Source organism: Octopus bimaculoides, chromosome 25, assembly GCF_046866305.1.
Source record: "Octopus bimaculoides isolate indiv1 chromosome 25, ASM4686630v1, whole genome shotgun sequence".
Lineage (NCBI taxonomy): Eukaryota > Metazoa > Mollusca > Cephalopoda > Octopoda > Octopodidae > Octopus > Octopus bimaculoides.
In genome coordinates, this window is record NC_142952.1 from 10,145,359 (window position 1) to 10,160,358 (window position 15,000).

Consider the following 15,000-nt stretch of genomic DNA (forward strand, 5'->3'; position numbering starts at 1 on the left):
TGGAGAGAGTTGCAAGGGACGAGCCTGTATGGAAGGGCATCTTTTACTTAGCTTCACGTGTCTTTTATACACACACACACACTCTCACACACAATGGGCTGCCACACAGTTTCTATCTACCAAATTCACTAGCCCATGGTTCAGTGGTATGGAATCCTAAACTACATGATTACAAATTGATCTCTTTAATCACACAGTTATGCCTTCACCTTAAGGAAAATTATAGAAATAATTTTTATAAGGGGCCAATTGATGACCTTGTAACTTCGCAGGTGTGAAAGTTAGTGATGGAAAGTTGTTTGACTTGTATTCTTTGTGACTATGTGGTTGGTGTGTTACACTCATGATTGTGGTTTCAATTCCTGGTCCAGGCGATACGTTGTGTTCTCAAGCAAAACACCCCATTTCATGTTGCTCCAGTCCGCTCAGCTGGCAAAAATTAGTAATCCTATGACGGACCAGCATCTCAATTCAGATGGGGAATATATATATATTCCCCAGAATCTGGGAAATCAGCCTTAAGAGTCTATGATTTGTGAAGGAAGTTTGATCTATTTTAGTATGACAGGTGGTGGGAGTATTTGGATTTCGTAGTTTGTTATAAAATTTGGAGGTTTCTGTTGTTAGATTTAAATCAGTAGGTCGTGTCAGCTGTATGTCAGCCATAGGTCAACTCCGTAGTTTATATTTTATATAATAATAATAATGAGTTTATTACAATAGAAGTGAAGCTTAGTGATTATCACTGCAAGTCAAAACTGGTCTGCAAACTGATTTATGGCAAATTTTCTGGTCATACTGTGTTAGTGTACACATACTTATATAGTAATTGTGGTGTAGTAAATATACAGGCTGCACATTCACTTGTGCATGTACACACAAATATGTCATATTTATAATATATATATATATATATATATATATATATAAATATATTATAGTAGAGTTAGAGGTTGGAATAACCGTCGGAGGGATAAAAGTATCCATTATACTACCTGTATAATTACCTATGTTAACCCTGGATATACATATGCAAGCATATTATGCTCATAGATTACAGGTAATGACAAAGATAAACATGAGTTTATCAGAAATCAAATTTAAAGTAAACAGAAAATGGAGAAATATTGATCAACAACAACTGACAGAAATTAATAATTGATGTAAGTCAATTGTTGTTGATCGATATTTCTCCATTTTCTGTTTACTTCAAATATATTATATTTATATTTATATACACTCATAGTCATACATACACATTACATGGGAGCAAGTAATGGATAGAAATGGAGATAGATGTAACAGTTATTGAGAAATGGCCACATGAGGCCACATGTCCCTTAATCTGGGATGTGATCAGCAATGATACTTTCTCTCAAGCAGCAACCTGGTAAAATTGAGTTCAATTTTAGATTTCATTGTTTGAAGTAGTGAGGAAGGTAAACAATTAGTCAAGGCAGGACTATGGCATTTAAATCCATTTAATTCAATCTAAAAATAGTAAAATAATACGAAACTGGTTAAGAAAGTAGAGATAGCCTCTGACAACTGTTTCTGGGATATCCTGGCCATTGGATCATCATATTGATTAAAGACTTTATAAACCAGGTATTCTATCATCAGAACTTATTGGATTTCATTGTTTAAGGGGGTTCGCAAGATGACATTTTCAAGATGCTGGCTTCCACCTGACAGGTTTCTTTTTGAACCTCTAATATCTGGTGTCTTAAGCCTCTAAACCAGGGGTTTTCAAACTTTTTGACTTGCGGACCCCTTTATATTTCAGGCTTTACCTTAGGGACCCCCTTATAAACGCTTATGAAATTTATACATAAATATTTCCTTAAAATATCATATATTTTTACATTTATTTATTTAACAGTATTAAACAAATAGGTTTATTGTTAATTAAAAGATTTCAATTACAAAAAACATATATAAAATCAAATTGCCCATAAAAAGTATTTGCTGTCCACGGACCCCCTGTCTTGTCCTTGCAGACCCCCTGTCTTGTCCTTGCAGACCCCCTGTGGTCCGGGGACCACAATTTGAAAACCCCTGCTCTAAACTACATCCCTCCTCAGTCTGGTCAGGAGAAAGACTGCTAACTTAAAGGAATGAACTCTGAGAGACAGTATTTCTCTTTTCACAACATCTTCCTCTCCATTTATGTAAAGCACTCAACCGTTTTGTCTATGGGAACTGTGAAATGTTTCCTTGACTGACTCACTGTTATACATTTCTTCTTTTTAATATTTTCATATTAATAATTGTATTGGCAACTCTGTTTCTCCTGCATTTTTCCTTACATATTATATATTAGATTATACTATTATGGATCTTTGTCATTCACTGCTTTTATAACATAGATATATCAAGACGTGTATCTGTATGCATACAACACAATGGCAGAGATGTCTTGGTGAACCAAGTCTGTTGCACAAATTTGATCCCTGTTTTGGGTATTTTGACTAAATTTGCTTTCTATATCATCAGTTTCAAGCCTTCTCTTTTGAATTTTATAATCATGTCCATGGGTAGTAGAGATATCAAATTCAAAATGGTGACCAAAATTGTTGTTGGAAAGATGGTGGATAATCTTGTGGGGTTTCTAGCAAGTCAGCTGCTAAATGTCGAAACCTTAATGTGTCTAATGCCCAGAGAAATAGGACATTCAAGATAAGTACCTGACAAGTCCTGGATTTGGTTAAATTCTTTATTCCCCTCTTTCAATATTGTTAGATATCAATATTATTATTTAATGAATGCACAAAAAAAATAAAAAAGAAACCAAAAGTGCGCCACTTGCAGGGTAACCAGAAAATGTTATACCTAATATCATCAACATCATATATATATATTTTCATCGTCATCATGTATGTATATTTTCATCATCATCATGTATGTATACATTTTTTTCTAAACCAATGTTTTGAAATTCATTGTCTCAATTTGAAATGTTAATTAACATAAACTAACTTAATTGTTGCTGATCTTTTTATGCTTTGTTATTTTTGTTTTAAAAAAATATTCAATATTTGTTTGAATGTTTTGTTTTGATTTATTTTAAATGTTGCTAAAGTGAGATTTTTAACCCTAACAATAACATGTGAAACAAGGTGACAGCACAGAAATATTTAAAGGCTGGTCTCAACCCTCACCTGTTGTCCAGATGTGATGGTCATGGATAATGTTTCCACTTGCAGTCCTCTCTCTATATATATGTTCTAATTGTTGTTAAATGCCATTAAATCATGTAATTCATGTTTAAATACTTTCATTGTTTGTTTTGAAAACCTCATCAAAAAACAATTATAAATGTAAACACACACAATTTCTACCATACACATTTACATTCAGATACCTGCATATTTATCTACCTGTCTATACACACACACACACACACACACACACACATAACATACATACCTATAAAATAAACAACTTGTTGCATTTTGTCATTCTTACCTTTTCCCTTATTCACACATCCTCACTGATATATCTACATACATATACACATTTAAACACATACATAATTCCCCACAACCTAATCTCTCTCTGTCACCTTCCACACACATACATATACAGACTCACATACACAGATACACATGCATACACACACACACACACACCTATCTAGGACTACATCATTCATTTTATGACTGTTGGATGTATTTTAAGGAAAATTTGGCTGCTATTTCTAGCAAGGTGTGAAACCATCTAGAGTCTCATTCATTCGCTTGTGCTTTTGTAGTCTTCTCTTTTATAATTGTAAACGAGTGTGAATTCCGTTAGTATTGGTTCTAGACAACTATTTATTGTCAGGATTTCAACCGCTATCCATTCAGTTTGTTGTTTGGTATAGTCTTCATAAGTAGATACAAATCTTGGCACAAAAACATTTACCAAAGATTTTTTTTCCTATTCTTCTTGTTTTTTTTCCTGTGCTTAAATTACAAAAGAACTTTTATATACACACACACATATGCATGTAAATATATATATATATATATATATATATATATATATATATATATAATGATTTTTGTTGAGTGGCTGAGAGGCAGTAAGTTACAGACTCAATACATTTGATACACTATTACTGAAAGGCTTCTAATTTCCTGTTCTCATGAGTTTCGCATTCCTGGTCATTCAGCTGGTAAACTGTGTTGACCACTGGCCAGCTAAGTTCTTCTCTTGAATCACCTGTTGTTTGAATATTATTTTGAAATATCATTCAGAATCTATCATGAAAATACTTACCTTAATGTGTGAATGATATGTGAAATGGCTGTTGTGAAATGCCATATATGGTAACCCTACAGAGAACTAGATTCTTTACAGTGTCTGGTTTTGATGTGCAATGTCCCAAGTTTAGTCTTCACCTCTGATAATTTTTGTCTGTCCACCATCTACAAACAGAGCCCATTGGTCACAAAATGCTAATATATTTATTCCTTGTTCACAAATATTTAATTCTTGCATGCTTCCTTTTATGGTTTCCATTATTTCTGTTGATTTCATTGGTGTTTGGTCTTGTTTCTTTGCCTTTTTTTTTTTATTATCTAACCATAACACCGACTCACCAGAATTATAACACTTTTGGTTTCGGTGTCTTTGTGCTTTTGTTCTTAGTGAAAAGTTTTTCTATGCAGACACCCTTATGAACGCACATACACAGACATACACACACACACACATACATACATATGTTTATTAGCATTTTCATTAAATTTAAATTAAATAGTTTTTTTAAAAGAAAATTATTTCATCAAAATAAAAAAAAAAGCAAATGCTTTAAAATAAATTGTAAAAAATTATTTTAGAGAAAAATTTTAAATACTGAGTTTAAAAAAAGATAAAATAAAGTTTTATAATTAATCTTGGATTTAACGAAGAGTATTTGAGTCTAAGAAGTTTATATGGTTTCACCAGGGTAAATAACATTTACATCATACACATGATGACTCATATTTATTCTTAAAACATTCCTGCAGATTTGTGAATAAGCTGATTGCTGTTGTGTTTCAACTCAGAACAACTTCTTTATGATGGATATGTGTTCACAACATACTCAGTTCATTAGCGTAAGGGAAGTCTGGGACACCTGGTGTTTCAACATTGTTGTTTCTCATCAGTGAAAGACACCCTGGACTAATGAATTTGACAAGAGTTCAAGGCTCTTGTTTATAACTTCAGAAAACTAAACTGTTTGCTGATATGTGCTGACATCTGCCAACCTACAATAAGTCAGCATATGCAGAATTTTGATTCTTGTTGTTTACTGTACATATCAGCACATCTCAGCAAACAGCTTTGTTTGCTGAAGTTATAAATAAGAGCCTCAAACTTTTGTTAGATTCATCAGTCCAGGGATGTTTCTGGCTGAGAAGACACAACAATTTTGAAACACCAGAGTTTGTATGTTATGAACACACAACTATTGTAAAAGAAAAGTTGTTAGCATATTCATCTTAGAATGTGCCGGAACATTTTAAGAATATATATATGCTAGTCATTATATGTACGTGTGTGTGTGTGTGTGTGTGTGTATAATACACGTTATTCATTCTTGTAAAATGACACTCTTCATGCATGTGTGTATAATTATACACTTACATGTACCTGTTGATTCACATTCATCTACACATACATAAATATAAGCTTATGTGTGTGTGTGTATATAAGGATGTGTGTGTATGAATACAGTGTTTTCATTATTTCTTCGTTAATAACAAAGTGGAAACTTAATAAATGGCAGAATTAACAGATTGCATCCTTCTACCCAGAGTCATTATGTTTCAGTGTAGAGAGAGTACATTGTTTTTTTTTCTTTTTATCTATAGAGAACAATGTTTCTATGTATGCAGAACACTGTGTTTCTGTTTAGAGTACACTTACTTCATTTACATAAACAGGGTATTCTATACACAGAAGCAATGTTTTACCAGTTTTGTTGAATTTTGAGACTGACAGTGTAGAAGTTACCTAATTTTTTCATTTAAGATAATCTTTGTATAAGATGAACAGTGTTTAAAGAAAAGACTTTTATATGCAATATAATACAGTATTTCTTCTATTATGATTATTATTCTCTTTCATTAACCTTTAGTACACTGTAGGTGCATCATATCACAATATGAGTTTTCTCCCCTGTAGTAACAGGACAGTGGCAAGGAAAACAATTCTAGAGAAAATACAGTGTACTAAGGGCTAAGAAAGTCTGTCAGAGTCTACTACCAATTCCACAACTATTACAGCTCCAACATTACCACAATTGACACAACCAACACCACAACTAACATCGCCTTCAACACTCTAACATTTTCACAGCAATAAACTCCACTACGACACTGAATGCAACAACAACAACAACTGCAACTATATCTCTCTTCTGTTTTATCTTCTCACCTGCACTCTAACTCAAACCTCATTTATTTGCTATTTATTTATTTATTTATTGCTATACCTCCTAAACTTCAGATTATGACCTCCCCTTCTTCCCATCTCTCTTCATCCAGTTTATTAGCCATTTATCTATGTACCTACCTTCATAGCTACCCTCTTTTCATCACTGTCTGTCTGTCTCTCTCTCTTTCTCATCATTTTCACAGTTACTCTCTAACTCCAAATTTTCCCTGCCTTCCTTTCAACATGATACATATCTATTTTTCTCTCTGACCCCAACTTCTTTCTCTTTTCCTTTGACCCTTTCACATCTATATATACTGTTACACTAGCAAACCCAAATCACTCTCTCTTTCCTTCTCTATCTGTCTGTCTCTCTCTCTCTCCCTCCTCTCTTTCTGTTACTTCTCTCTCTCCCTCCTCTCTTCTCTTCCCCCATCTACTTCCCAATCTCCCTTTTTGTCTTTCTCTTCTCTTTCTCTCTTCCCCCTCTCTCCCTTCTCTTTCTCTCTTCCCCCTCTCTCCCTTCTCTTTCTCTCTCCCCATCTACTCCCCAATCTCCCTTCTCTTTCTCTACTCTCTCCCCCCATCTCCCTTTTCTCTCTTCCTCCTCTCTCTATTCTTTCTCTCTTCCCCCTCTCTCTATTCTTTCTCTCTTCCCCCTCTCTCTATTCTTTCTCTCTTCCCCCCTCTCTATTCTTTCTCTCTCCCCCTGCCTACTCCCCAATCTATCTTTTCTCTCTCTCTTACTCTTCTCTCTCCTCCTGCCTTACTCCCCAATCCATCTTTTCTTTCTCTCTCTCTTACTCTTCTCTCTCCCCCTGCCTTACTCCCCAATCCATCTTTTCTTTCTCTCTCTCTCTTACTCTTCTCTCTCCTCCATCACTCTCCCTTTCCCCTCATCACCCCCCCTTCCTCTCATCCACAAAACAACTACAACAACAAAAGCCATTGTGTAAGGTGTGAGCCGTTGTCTTAAACACTGCCCAACAGATGGCAGTGTGTGATATTGTTTCTGATTGGCAGGTTATTCTGTCGAGTTTAGAGCCGCCACAAGTGAGTGTGTGTGTGGCAAGTTGCAGTAGAGGGACATAATGGAGGAGTTTAAACAACACACTCCAGGTACGTATTTAAATATATGTGTATATATATATATATGTGTATATATACATTCATACATATATATACACACACATATATTCTCACCACTTGTTCATCCTACCCCCAACCTTTTCTATGCTTTAACTGTGTTTTTTTTTCCTCTTTTACTTCTAAAAAAAATTAACAAAATATTAATTATTATAATCAACAATAATTTTTTTTTTTATTGACCGTAAGGACCCAAGATGGAAGGGCCAGAACTAAGTCATGTGACAAAAGAAAACTTCAAACAAAAAATGGTGTGGTGGGATTAATATCGGGGGTGGGGGTGTGGGGGAAAGATGGAGATCGAGCAGATGCATTAAAATAAATGGCAATAATAATAATAACAATAGTAGTAATAATGCTGCTGTCTTTATTCACCTCTAAGGGTTCACAAAATTAAAACCACTGGGGACGGTACAGGACAATACAATGTGGGGTTAAATAAATAATAATCCTTTCTACTAAAGGTACAAGGCCAGAAATTTGGTGGGAGAGGACTGGCCGAGTACATTGACCCCAGTACTTCACTGGTACATAATTTATTGACCCTGAAAGGATGAAAGGCAAAGTCGACCTCGGTGGAATTTGAACACAGAACATAAAGACAGACGAAATGCCGCTAAGCATTTTGCCCATCGTGCTAACGATTCTGCCAGCTCACCACCTTCATAATAATAATAATAATAATAATAATAATAATAATCCTTTCTACTATAGGCACAAGACCCGAAATTTAGCAGGAGGGGACTAGTTGATTATATCGACCCCAGTACTCCACTAGTACTTAATTTATTGGCCCCAAAAGGATGAAAGGCAAAGTTGACCCCAGTGGCATTTGAACTCAGTGCACGAAGACAGATGAAATACTGCTAATTATTTCACTTTTAGTGCTAATGATTCTGCCAGCTCACTGCTTTAATAATAATAATAATAATAATAATAATAATCTTTTCTACTATAGGCACAAAGCCTGAAGTTTTGTGGGAGGGGGATAGTCGGTTACATCAACCCTAGTGTTTCAGTGGAACTTAATTTATCAAACCCGAAAGGACGAAAGGAAAAGTCAGCCTTGGCAGAATTTGAACTCAGAACATAGCGGCAGATGAAATACCGCTAAGTATTTCACCCGGCATGCTAACAGCTCTGCTAGCTTGCTGCCTAAATGATAATAATGGTAATGGTAAATGCTGAGGTCCAAGCAGTAAACTCTTTGGGGAAACAAGTCTGAAAAACAATGGCAGATGCTAAAATGATGGTGGTAAACATTTGCGGAGAAGTGACTGTGTGAAATAGAGCCATATTGTCTTCTGGTAGTAACTGTTTGACCCTTTGTTCACATCGTTTCCACTTAACGATGCCATTGGGAAAGACCCATAAGTCACAGCCTTCTCTTCTCTCACTTAACCATTAACCTTCCATCTTTTTTTCTTCTCTCTTTTTCTTATTTTCAACTTTTAAAAAACAGGTTCACCAGAATTGAAACTCTTTCTCTTTCTCTCTCTGATTATTGAAGTTTAACTGGTTGAACACTATCTTGCTCTCATTAGATTAATTATCTTGATTTCATCATGTATTTATCCCATTTTTCAAAAAAAAGTATTGAATTAAAATTGACAGTGTATTTCTATTGAAATACACTCTTTGTTTCAATTAATTTTTTAAATAATGACAAATTTAGTAAAATATCTTTGTCATTATTAATTAAGCTTGTGTTTGGAACACAAATTAGCTTGAAATTTTGATGGAAGGTTTCAATTTAGATCACTTTAAAACCAGAATTTTGTATCATGGAACCAAAGGGTGGTCTCGAGTTGGTTGGTATTAAAAGGGTTAAAAGTTTTTTGGTTTTTTTTTCAAAAAATAAAAATGGAATCAAACAGCTGGGAGGTCATAATATTCAATATTTTATGATTCATTAACTCTACCTCATTTAACTTTAATTGGTGCTGTGGGTTTTACCTGGTAGTGGTTGTGGGTGATGGATATATCTCATTTTGTCTTATTGGTTGTAATTTCTAAAAAAATTATTGTTAGTTTCACCCCTGCTTCCTTTTCCTCCAATTATTAATTTTTTAAAGTCAATTTGTTCAATTTTCTTTACTTTTTTTTAATACTTTTTTTCTTTTCTTCCGATATTATTTCATTTAAAATTAATTCTTCCACAAACATTATCATCTAAGATTAAAAAGAAAAAAAATCATTTAATTTTATTTTCAAGAATTGATACGAATTTGATTTGAAGGAATAAAATGAATATTGAACAGTGATATTTAATTTGGGGGGAGGGGCGAAGGTGAAGCTTGAAATTTTGGAAACTGGGACGAAGCAACAAAGTTTGTGGGGTTGGGGTGGGGTGGAGAATAGGGCCAAGAGGGAGGTGAGAAAGAATGATGCTTTGAAAACATGGGAGGGAGGGAAGATGTTATAAAATCCTGCAAAATGGCCAAGGAATCAGCCCATCTATCAGTGCACAAAAATGGAAAATTCCAAACATTGAAGTCTGGATTGCTGACCAGCTCAAACCCAATCCCTGTCTTCGTCCTAACCAATCCCCACCTAAACAACTTTCATTTTGATTCTGAGGTGAAAGCTACTGATTTTTAAAAAAGATTTTACCACCATTTGTGTGGACTGTGCAGGCTGAAGAAAAAAAGGTGGTGTCACCATTTCTTCCATGATTCCCTTAGCGCCATGTAAAGGATGTATTTTCCTATGGCTACTGAAAATCAGTGTCTATGTGCCACAATACCAATGTTGTATATGGCTATAATTCTATAGTATATAAACTTGGCTGTTGTTGGTCTCTATAGATCTCTTTAGACATCTCTATTTTGCTTTGAAGAGTGTGCCTCCAGAAAATTAAACTTTTCATCCAACAATGCAACTCTGGCAATAATGTTGGATGACTTTAACCTTTCTCTTTGTGGATTGGTTTTTGAATACCTTGAAACCATGAGTTTGCATCTCAACCCCAAACGAAGTAGTACTAAATACACTATTTAAGTTTATAAATGATTTTTTGTTCCTGTCCCAATTGTACTTGAGCCAACAAGATACAACAAAAATGTCTTGGACCTCAAGTTTAGCAATCACACCATCACGGTTCATAATATTAGAATCGAAAAAAAACCATGACATAGTACTTTGTAGCTTTGTATTTCATGATCCTAAGATTAGACCAAAATCACTGATCCCAGTGCACCAATTTGACAACATGGACCTATGTAAAGGAACTGGAGTGCAGTCACATAACTAATCCTTCAACCTCACTTCCTCTGATGTCAAAGTGACTTGGCAGTTATTTGAGGACCGACTGTCTCTCATATATGCCCTAACCCGATCAACCAACAATGATGGATGCAGGCTCCCAAGTGAGAGAAAAATTAATTGCAAAAATAAAGAGAATCCACACAAAAAAGAACAATTTGTTTAAAATATAACCAACAGCAGTAGCAGCATCCCATCTCAAGAGTATGAAGTATGATGAAGTCAAAGAAATGCAACACCTCCAGTTCTACAGGAGGTCTTTCATTGATAACCAAAAGGATACTGAGGAAGGCTGGACTCCAACCACCACTGACCAATAAAAACATCTTTCAAAAATATGATGGAGATTCTCCAGAAGCAATACTGTCCTATCTTCAGTGTTCCTGTTGTGGATGACTGGGGCAGTATTGTTGAAATAAATCCTTGAAATATCCTCCCTGACATAACTCTCGGAACTGTGGACATCATCATTGAAGCAATGAATATAATGAAACCAAATTCAGCAGTTGGCCCTGACAAATTCCCCAGTTGGCCCTGACAAATTCCCCATTAATGACCTGATGGAGTGCAAACATCAACTTGTATCTCCTCTAGCTAATCTCTGGAGGAAGCTGCAGGAAAAGGGTTTTATTTCTGAACATTTTCTGTCCAAGTCTGTCATTCCACTGGTTTTTTTTTTTTGGGGGGGGGGGGGGTAAGAGAAATAAGTCATTCACAGGGAATTACCATCCTGTCTTACTAACAATCTTTCAAACCATCAAAATATTAGAGAGAGTGGTGAGATCAAAAATAACTGCTTTCCCAGAGAGAAATCAGCTTCCTCGTCTCAACCAGTAACGATTGCCTAACACAGTTATTCTGCCACTTCTGGCATCCTAAATGCTCTGGTAGAAGACTATAACACAAATGTTATATATCTTGACTTCAGTAAAGGTTTCCACACAGTCAACCACAAATTCTGCTGATATTATCCAAGATCAGTCTGTGGTAGGTCACTGCTGTGGATTAAATCTTTACTGACAAACAGAACCCAAAGTTATGATCAATGGAATTTACTGAGAATCAGCAAAACGTCAAGAGTGGTATCCCCCAGGGTTCTGTGTTAGGCCATCTTTTGTTTATTATTTACATAAACGAAATAGCAAATGTCATCAAATATAGTGAAATAAAAATCTTTGCAGATAATTGTAAGCTGCAGAAAGTCATGAAGGAGCATGTGACCAAACAGAACTCTAGTGTGATCCAAATGCTGCAATTCAATGAGCAAAACAATAAATAAATAAAATAACCTGAACAAAAACAGAAAGAAAAAAAAACATGCTGCTAAATAGGGAAAGGTTTGAGTTAATCCATTTTAGAAAAGAGATAATCAAGCATATTCTCTTCCTTGGATAACATCAGATAATACCAAGACTCAAGGGTAGATAACAACCCAGATTGGAGTACACACGTCTATGATGAAGTTGATATGATCCACAGAATGTTCCTATCGATCCTTAGAACTATCCAGTCCAGAGATCCTTCTCTTCTCTACATTTGCCAGGTATTACCTTGCATACTGTTGTCCCCCGTAGTCTCCCTTCACAAAACATAATGAGAATTGATACACCTCAGAGACTGATCACAATTAAAAGAATAATGAATAACATGACAGGCCTCGACTATTGGAATCACCTCGAAAAGCTCAAACTTCTTTTTTATCCAGTGCCACCATGGGCAGTCCATCATTTCTGAAAAAAATATTCCAAGTCACCTAAAGTTTGGCCCCAGAGCCATACATGCCCCCAGTGAAAATTGAGCTCAAATCTTATAACATTGCAACAAAGCTGCTTTTTTTTTTTTTCTTTTTTTCTTTTTTCACTTCAACTGCTCCTGCTGTATTCAATGTTATTCTGAAAGAAATCAATGAAGAAAAAGATTCAAACAGAACTTGGACAAATTCCTCCAAGAACTACCAGACAAACCACCAACACCCACATACATCACACCAAGCAACAACTCCTTACCTGAGTGGGCTGTGGTGTTTTAAAACATGACTAAAAAAAACAACTCCGAAGTTAAACATGGACTGGGCCCATAAAGGAATTATGGCCAAAACCTTTCTAAGCAATGATTTTATATATATATATATATATATATATATATATATAAATAATATCATGTGTCTGTGAGTGTATATATTATATATATATGTGCGTGTATGTGTACATATATACATATGTGTGCGTGTATGTATGTGACAGTGCTTAGCCTGGTGGTTAAAGGTGTTCAGTCCACAAGCATAGTGGCATGGTTTCAATTCCTGGACCAGGCAGCACATTGTGTTCTTGAGCAAGCCACTTCATTTCGCATTGCTCCAGTTTCCTTAGCTGCAAATGAGAACCCCCCCCCCCCCGAGTACCAGGGCAGGTCTTTCTCTCTCCTTTAACATGTCACATCCTGAATGTGGAATGTCAAAGGACGACGGCATTCAAGAAGGGGGTCTCTGTCTGCCTTGTAACTACACTGGCACCTTAAACGATTGACAAAAGCATGGTACATGTCACCAACCCGTACTCATTTGCAAGGGACAGCTCGTAACATAATATATATTGTGTATATATATATATTATGTATGCATTTATCATTTCAAATCCTTACGAAAGGAGCTTTTCTACTGAACTTGAATTTAAAAAAAAAAAAAGATCTTTTTGTAGATTAAGAAATCTTTATGGAAAATTCTAATTCTTTTAGAGTTTTTTTTTTTCTCTTTTAATTTTTTAAAAAACTTTGCAGAAATATTTTAACAGAATTCTTCCTTTTCAAAGTTTCTAACAGTTTCTCTTTTTCTTCCTTTTTTTTTGTTTCTTCTTCCTTCAAACATTGTTGCCATTCCTGGTGTCTGGTACAGGAATCCTAACTGGTCTCCTCATCAACCGATTCCCATGTGGGTTAATTATCGTCTTTGGTTCCCTCATGATGGCCGGTGGAATCATTGCCAGTTCCTTTGCCTCCAACATTATCTCCCTTATTGTCACTCTCGGCATTTTTTCTGGTAAGTAACAATTTCTTCTTTTCTTGGATTTTTCTCTCTCTCTCACATGCTCTTTCTCTTCTTCTCTCATATTCCCTCTCTTTCCCTCCCTCTTCCATTCCCTCTCTCCCTCTCTCTTTCTTCCATCCCCTCTCTCCCTCTTTGTCTCATTCCTTTCTCTCATTCTCCTTTCCCCATTCCGTCTCTCTCTCTCTCTCTCCATTTCTTCTCACATTCCTTTTCTCCTCTTTCTCTCCCTCTCTTCCCTCCATTCCTTTTCTCCCTCTCTTTTCCTTTCTTTCCCCATTCCCTCTTTCTCATTCCTTTTCTCCCTCTCTTTCTCATTCTTTTCTTTCCTCCTTTCCCCAGTTTCTCCCTCTCTCTCTCTCTCTCTTTCCCCGTTCCCTCTCTCTCATTCATTTTCTCCTTCTCTTTACCTTTTTTACCCCATTCCCTCTCTCTCTCTCTCTCATTCATTTTCTCCCTCTCTTTCCCTTTTCACTCTCTCTCTCATTCCTTTTCTCCATCTTTCTCTCCTTCTCTTTCCCCTTACACACTCTCTCTCTCTTTCTCATTCTTTTCTTTCCTCCTTCCCCCATTGTCTCTCTCTCTCTTTCCCCATTCCCTCTCTCTCATTCATTTTCTCCTTCTCTTTACCTTTTTTACCCCATTCCCTCTCTCTCTCTCATTCCTTTTCTCCATCTTTCTCTCCTTCTCTTTCCCCTTACACACTCTCTCTCTCTTTCTCATTCTTTTCTTTCCTCCTTCCCCCATTGTCTCTCTCTCTCTTCCCTCCATTCCCTCTCTCACTGTTTCCTCTCTCTCTCATTCATTTTCTCCCTCTCTTTCCCTTTTCACTCTCTCTCTCTCATTCCTTTTCTCCATCTTTCTCTCCTTCTCTTTCCCCATTCCCTCTCTTTCCCCTTACACACACACACACTCTCTCTCTCTCTCTCTCATTCCTTTTCTCCCTCTCTTTTCCTTTCTTTCCCCATTCCCTCTTTCTCATTCCTTTTCTCCCTCTCTTTCTCATTCTTTTCTTTCCTCCTTCCCCCATTGTCTCTCTCTCTCTCTTCCCTCCATTCCCTCTTCCTCATCTCTTTTCTCCCTCTCTTGCCCTTTTCACTCTCCCTCTCTATATCTCTCTCCCCTCATTATTTTATTCT

At 36.0% G+C, this 15,000-nt stretch overlaps 1 protein-coding gene across 1 annotated transcript in view; it reads left to right on the top strand.

Moving 5' to 3' along the window:
* LOC106873364 (monocarboxylate transporter 6) overlaps positions 1–15,000 on the top strand; it is a 113,079-nt gene that overhangs the window by 33,624 nt on the left and 64,455 nt on the right. The window contains exon 3 of the mRNA XM_089341627.1: positions 13,712–13,855. Within this exon, the coding sequence (XP_089197753.1) occupies positions 13,712–13,855 (144 nt within the window). The remainder of the gene's footprint in view (positions 1–13,711; positions 13,856–15,000) is intronic.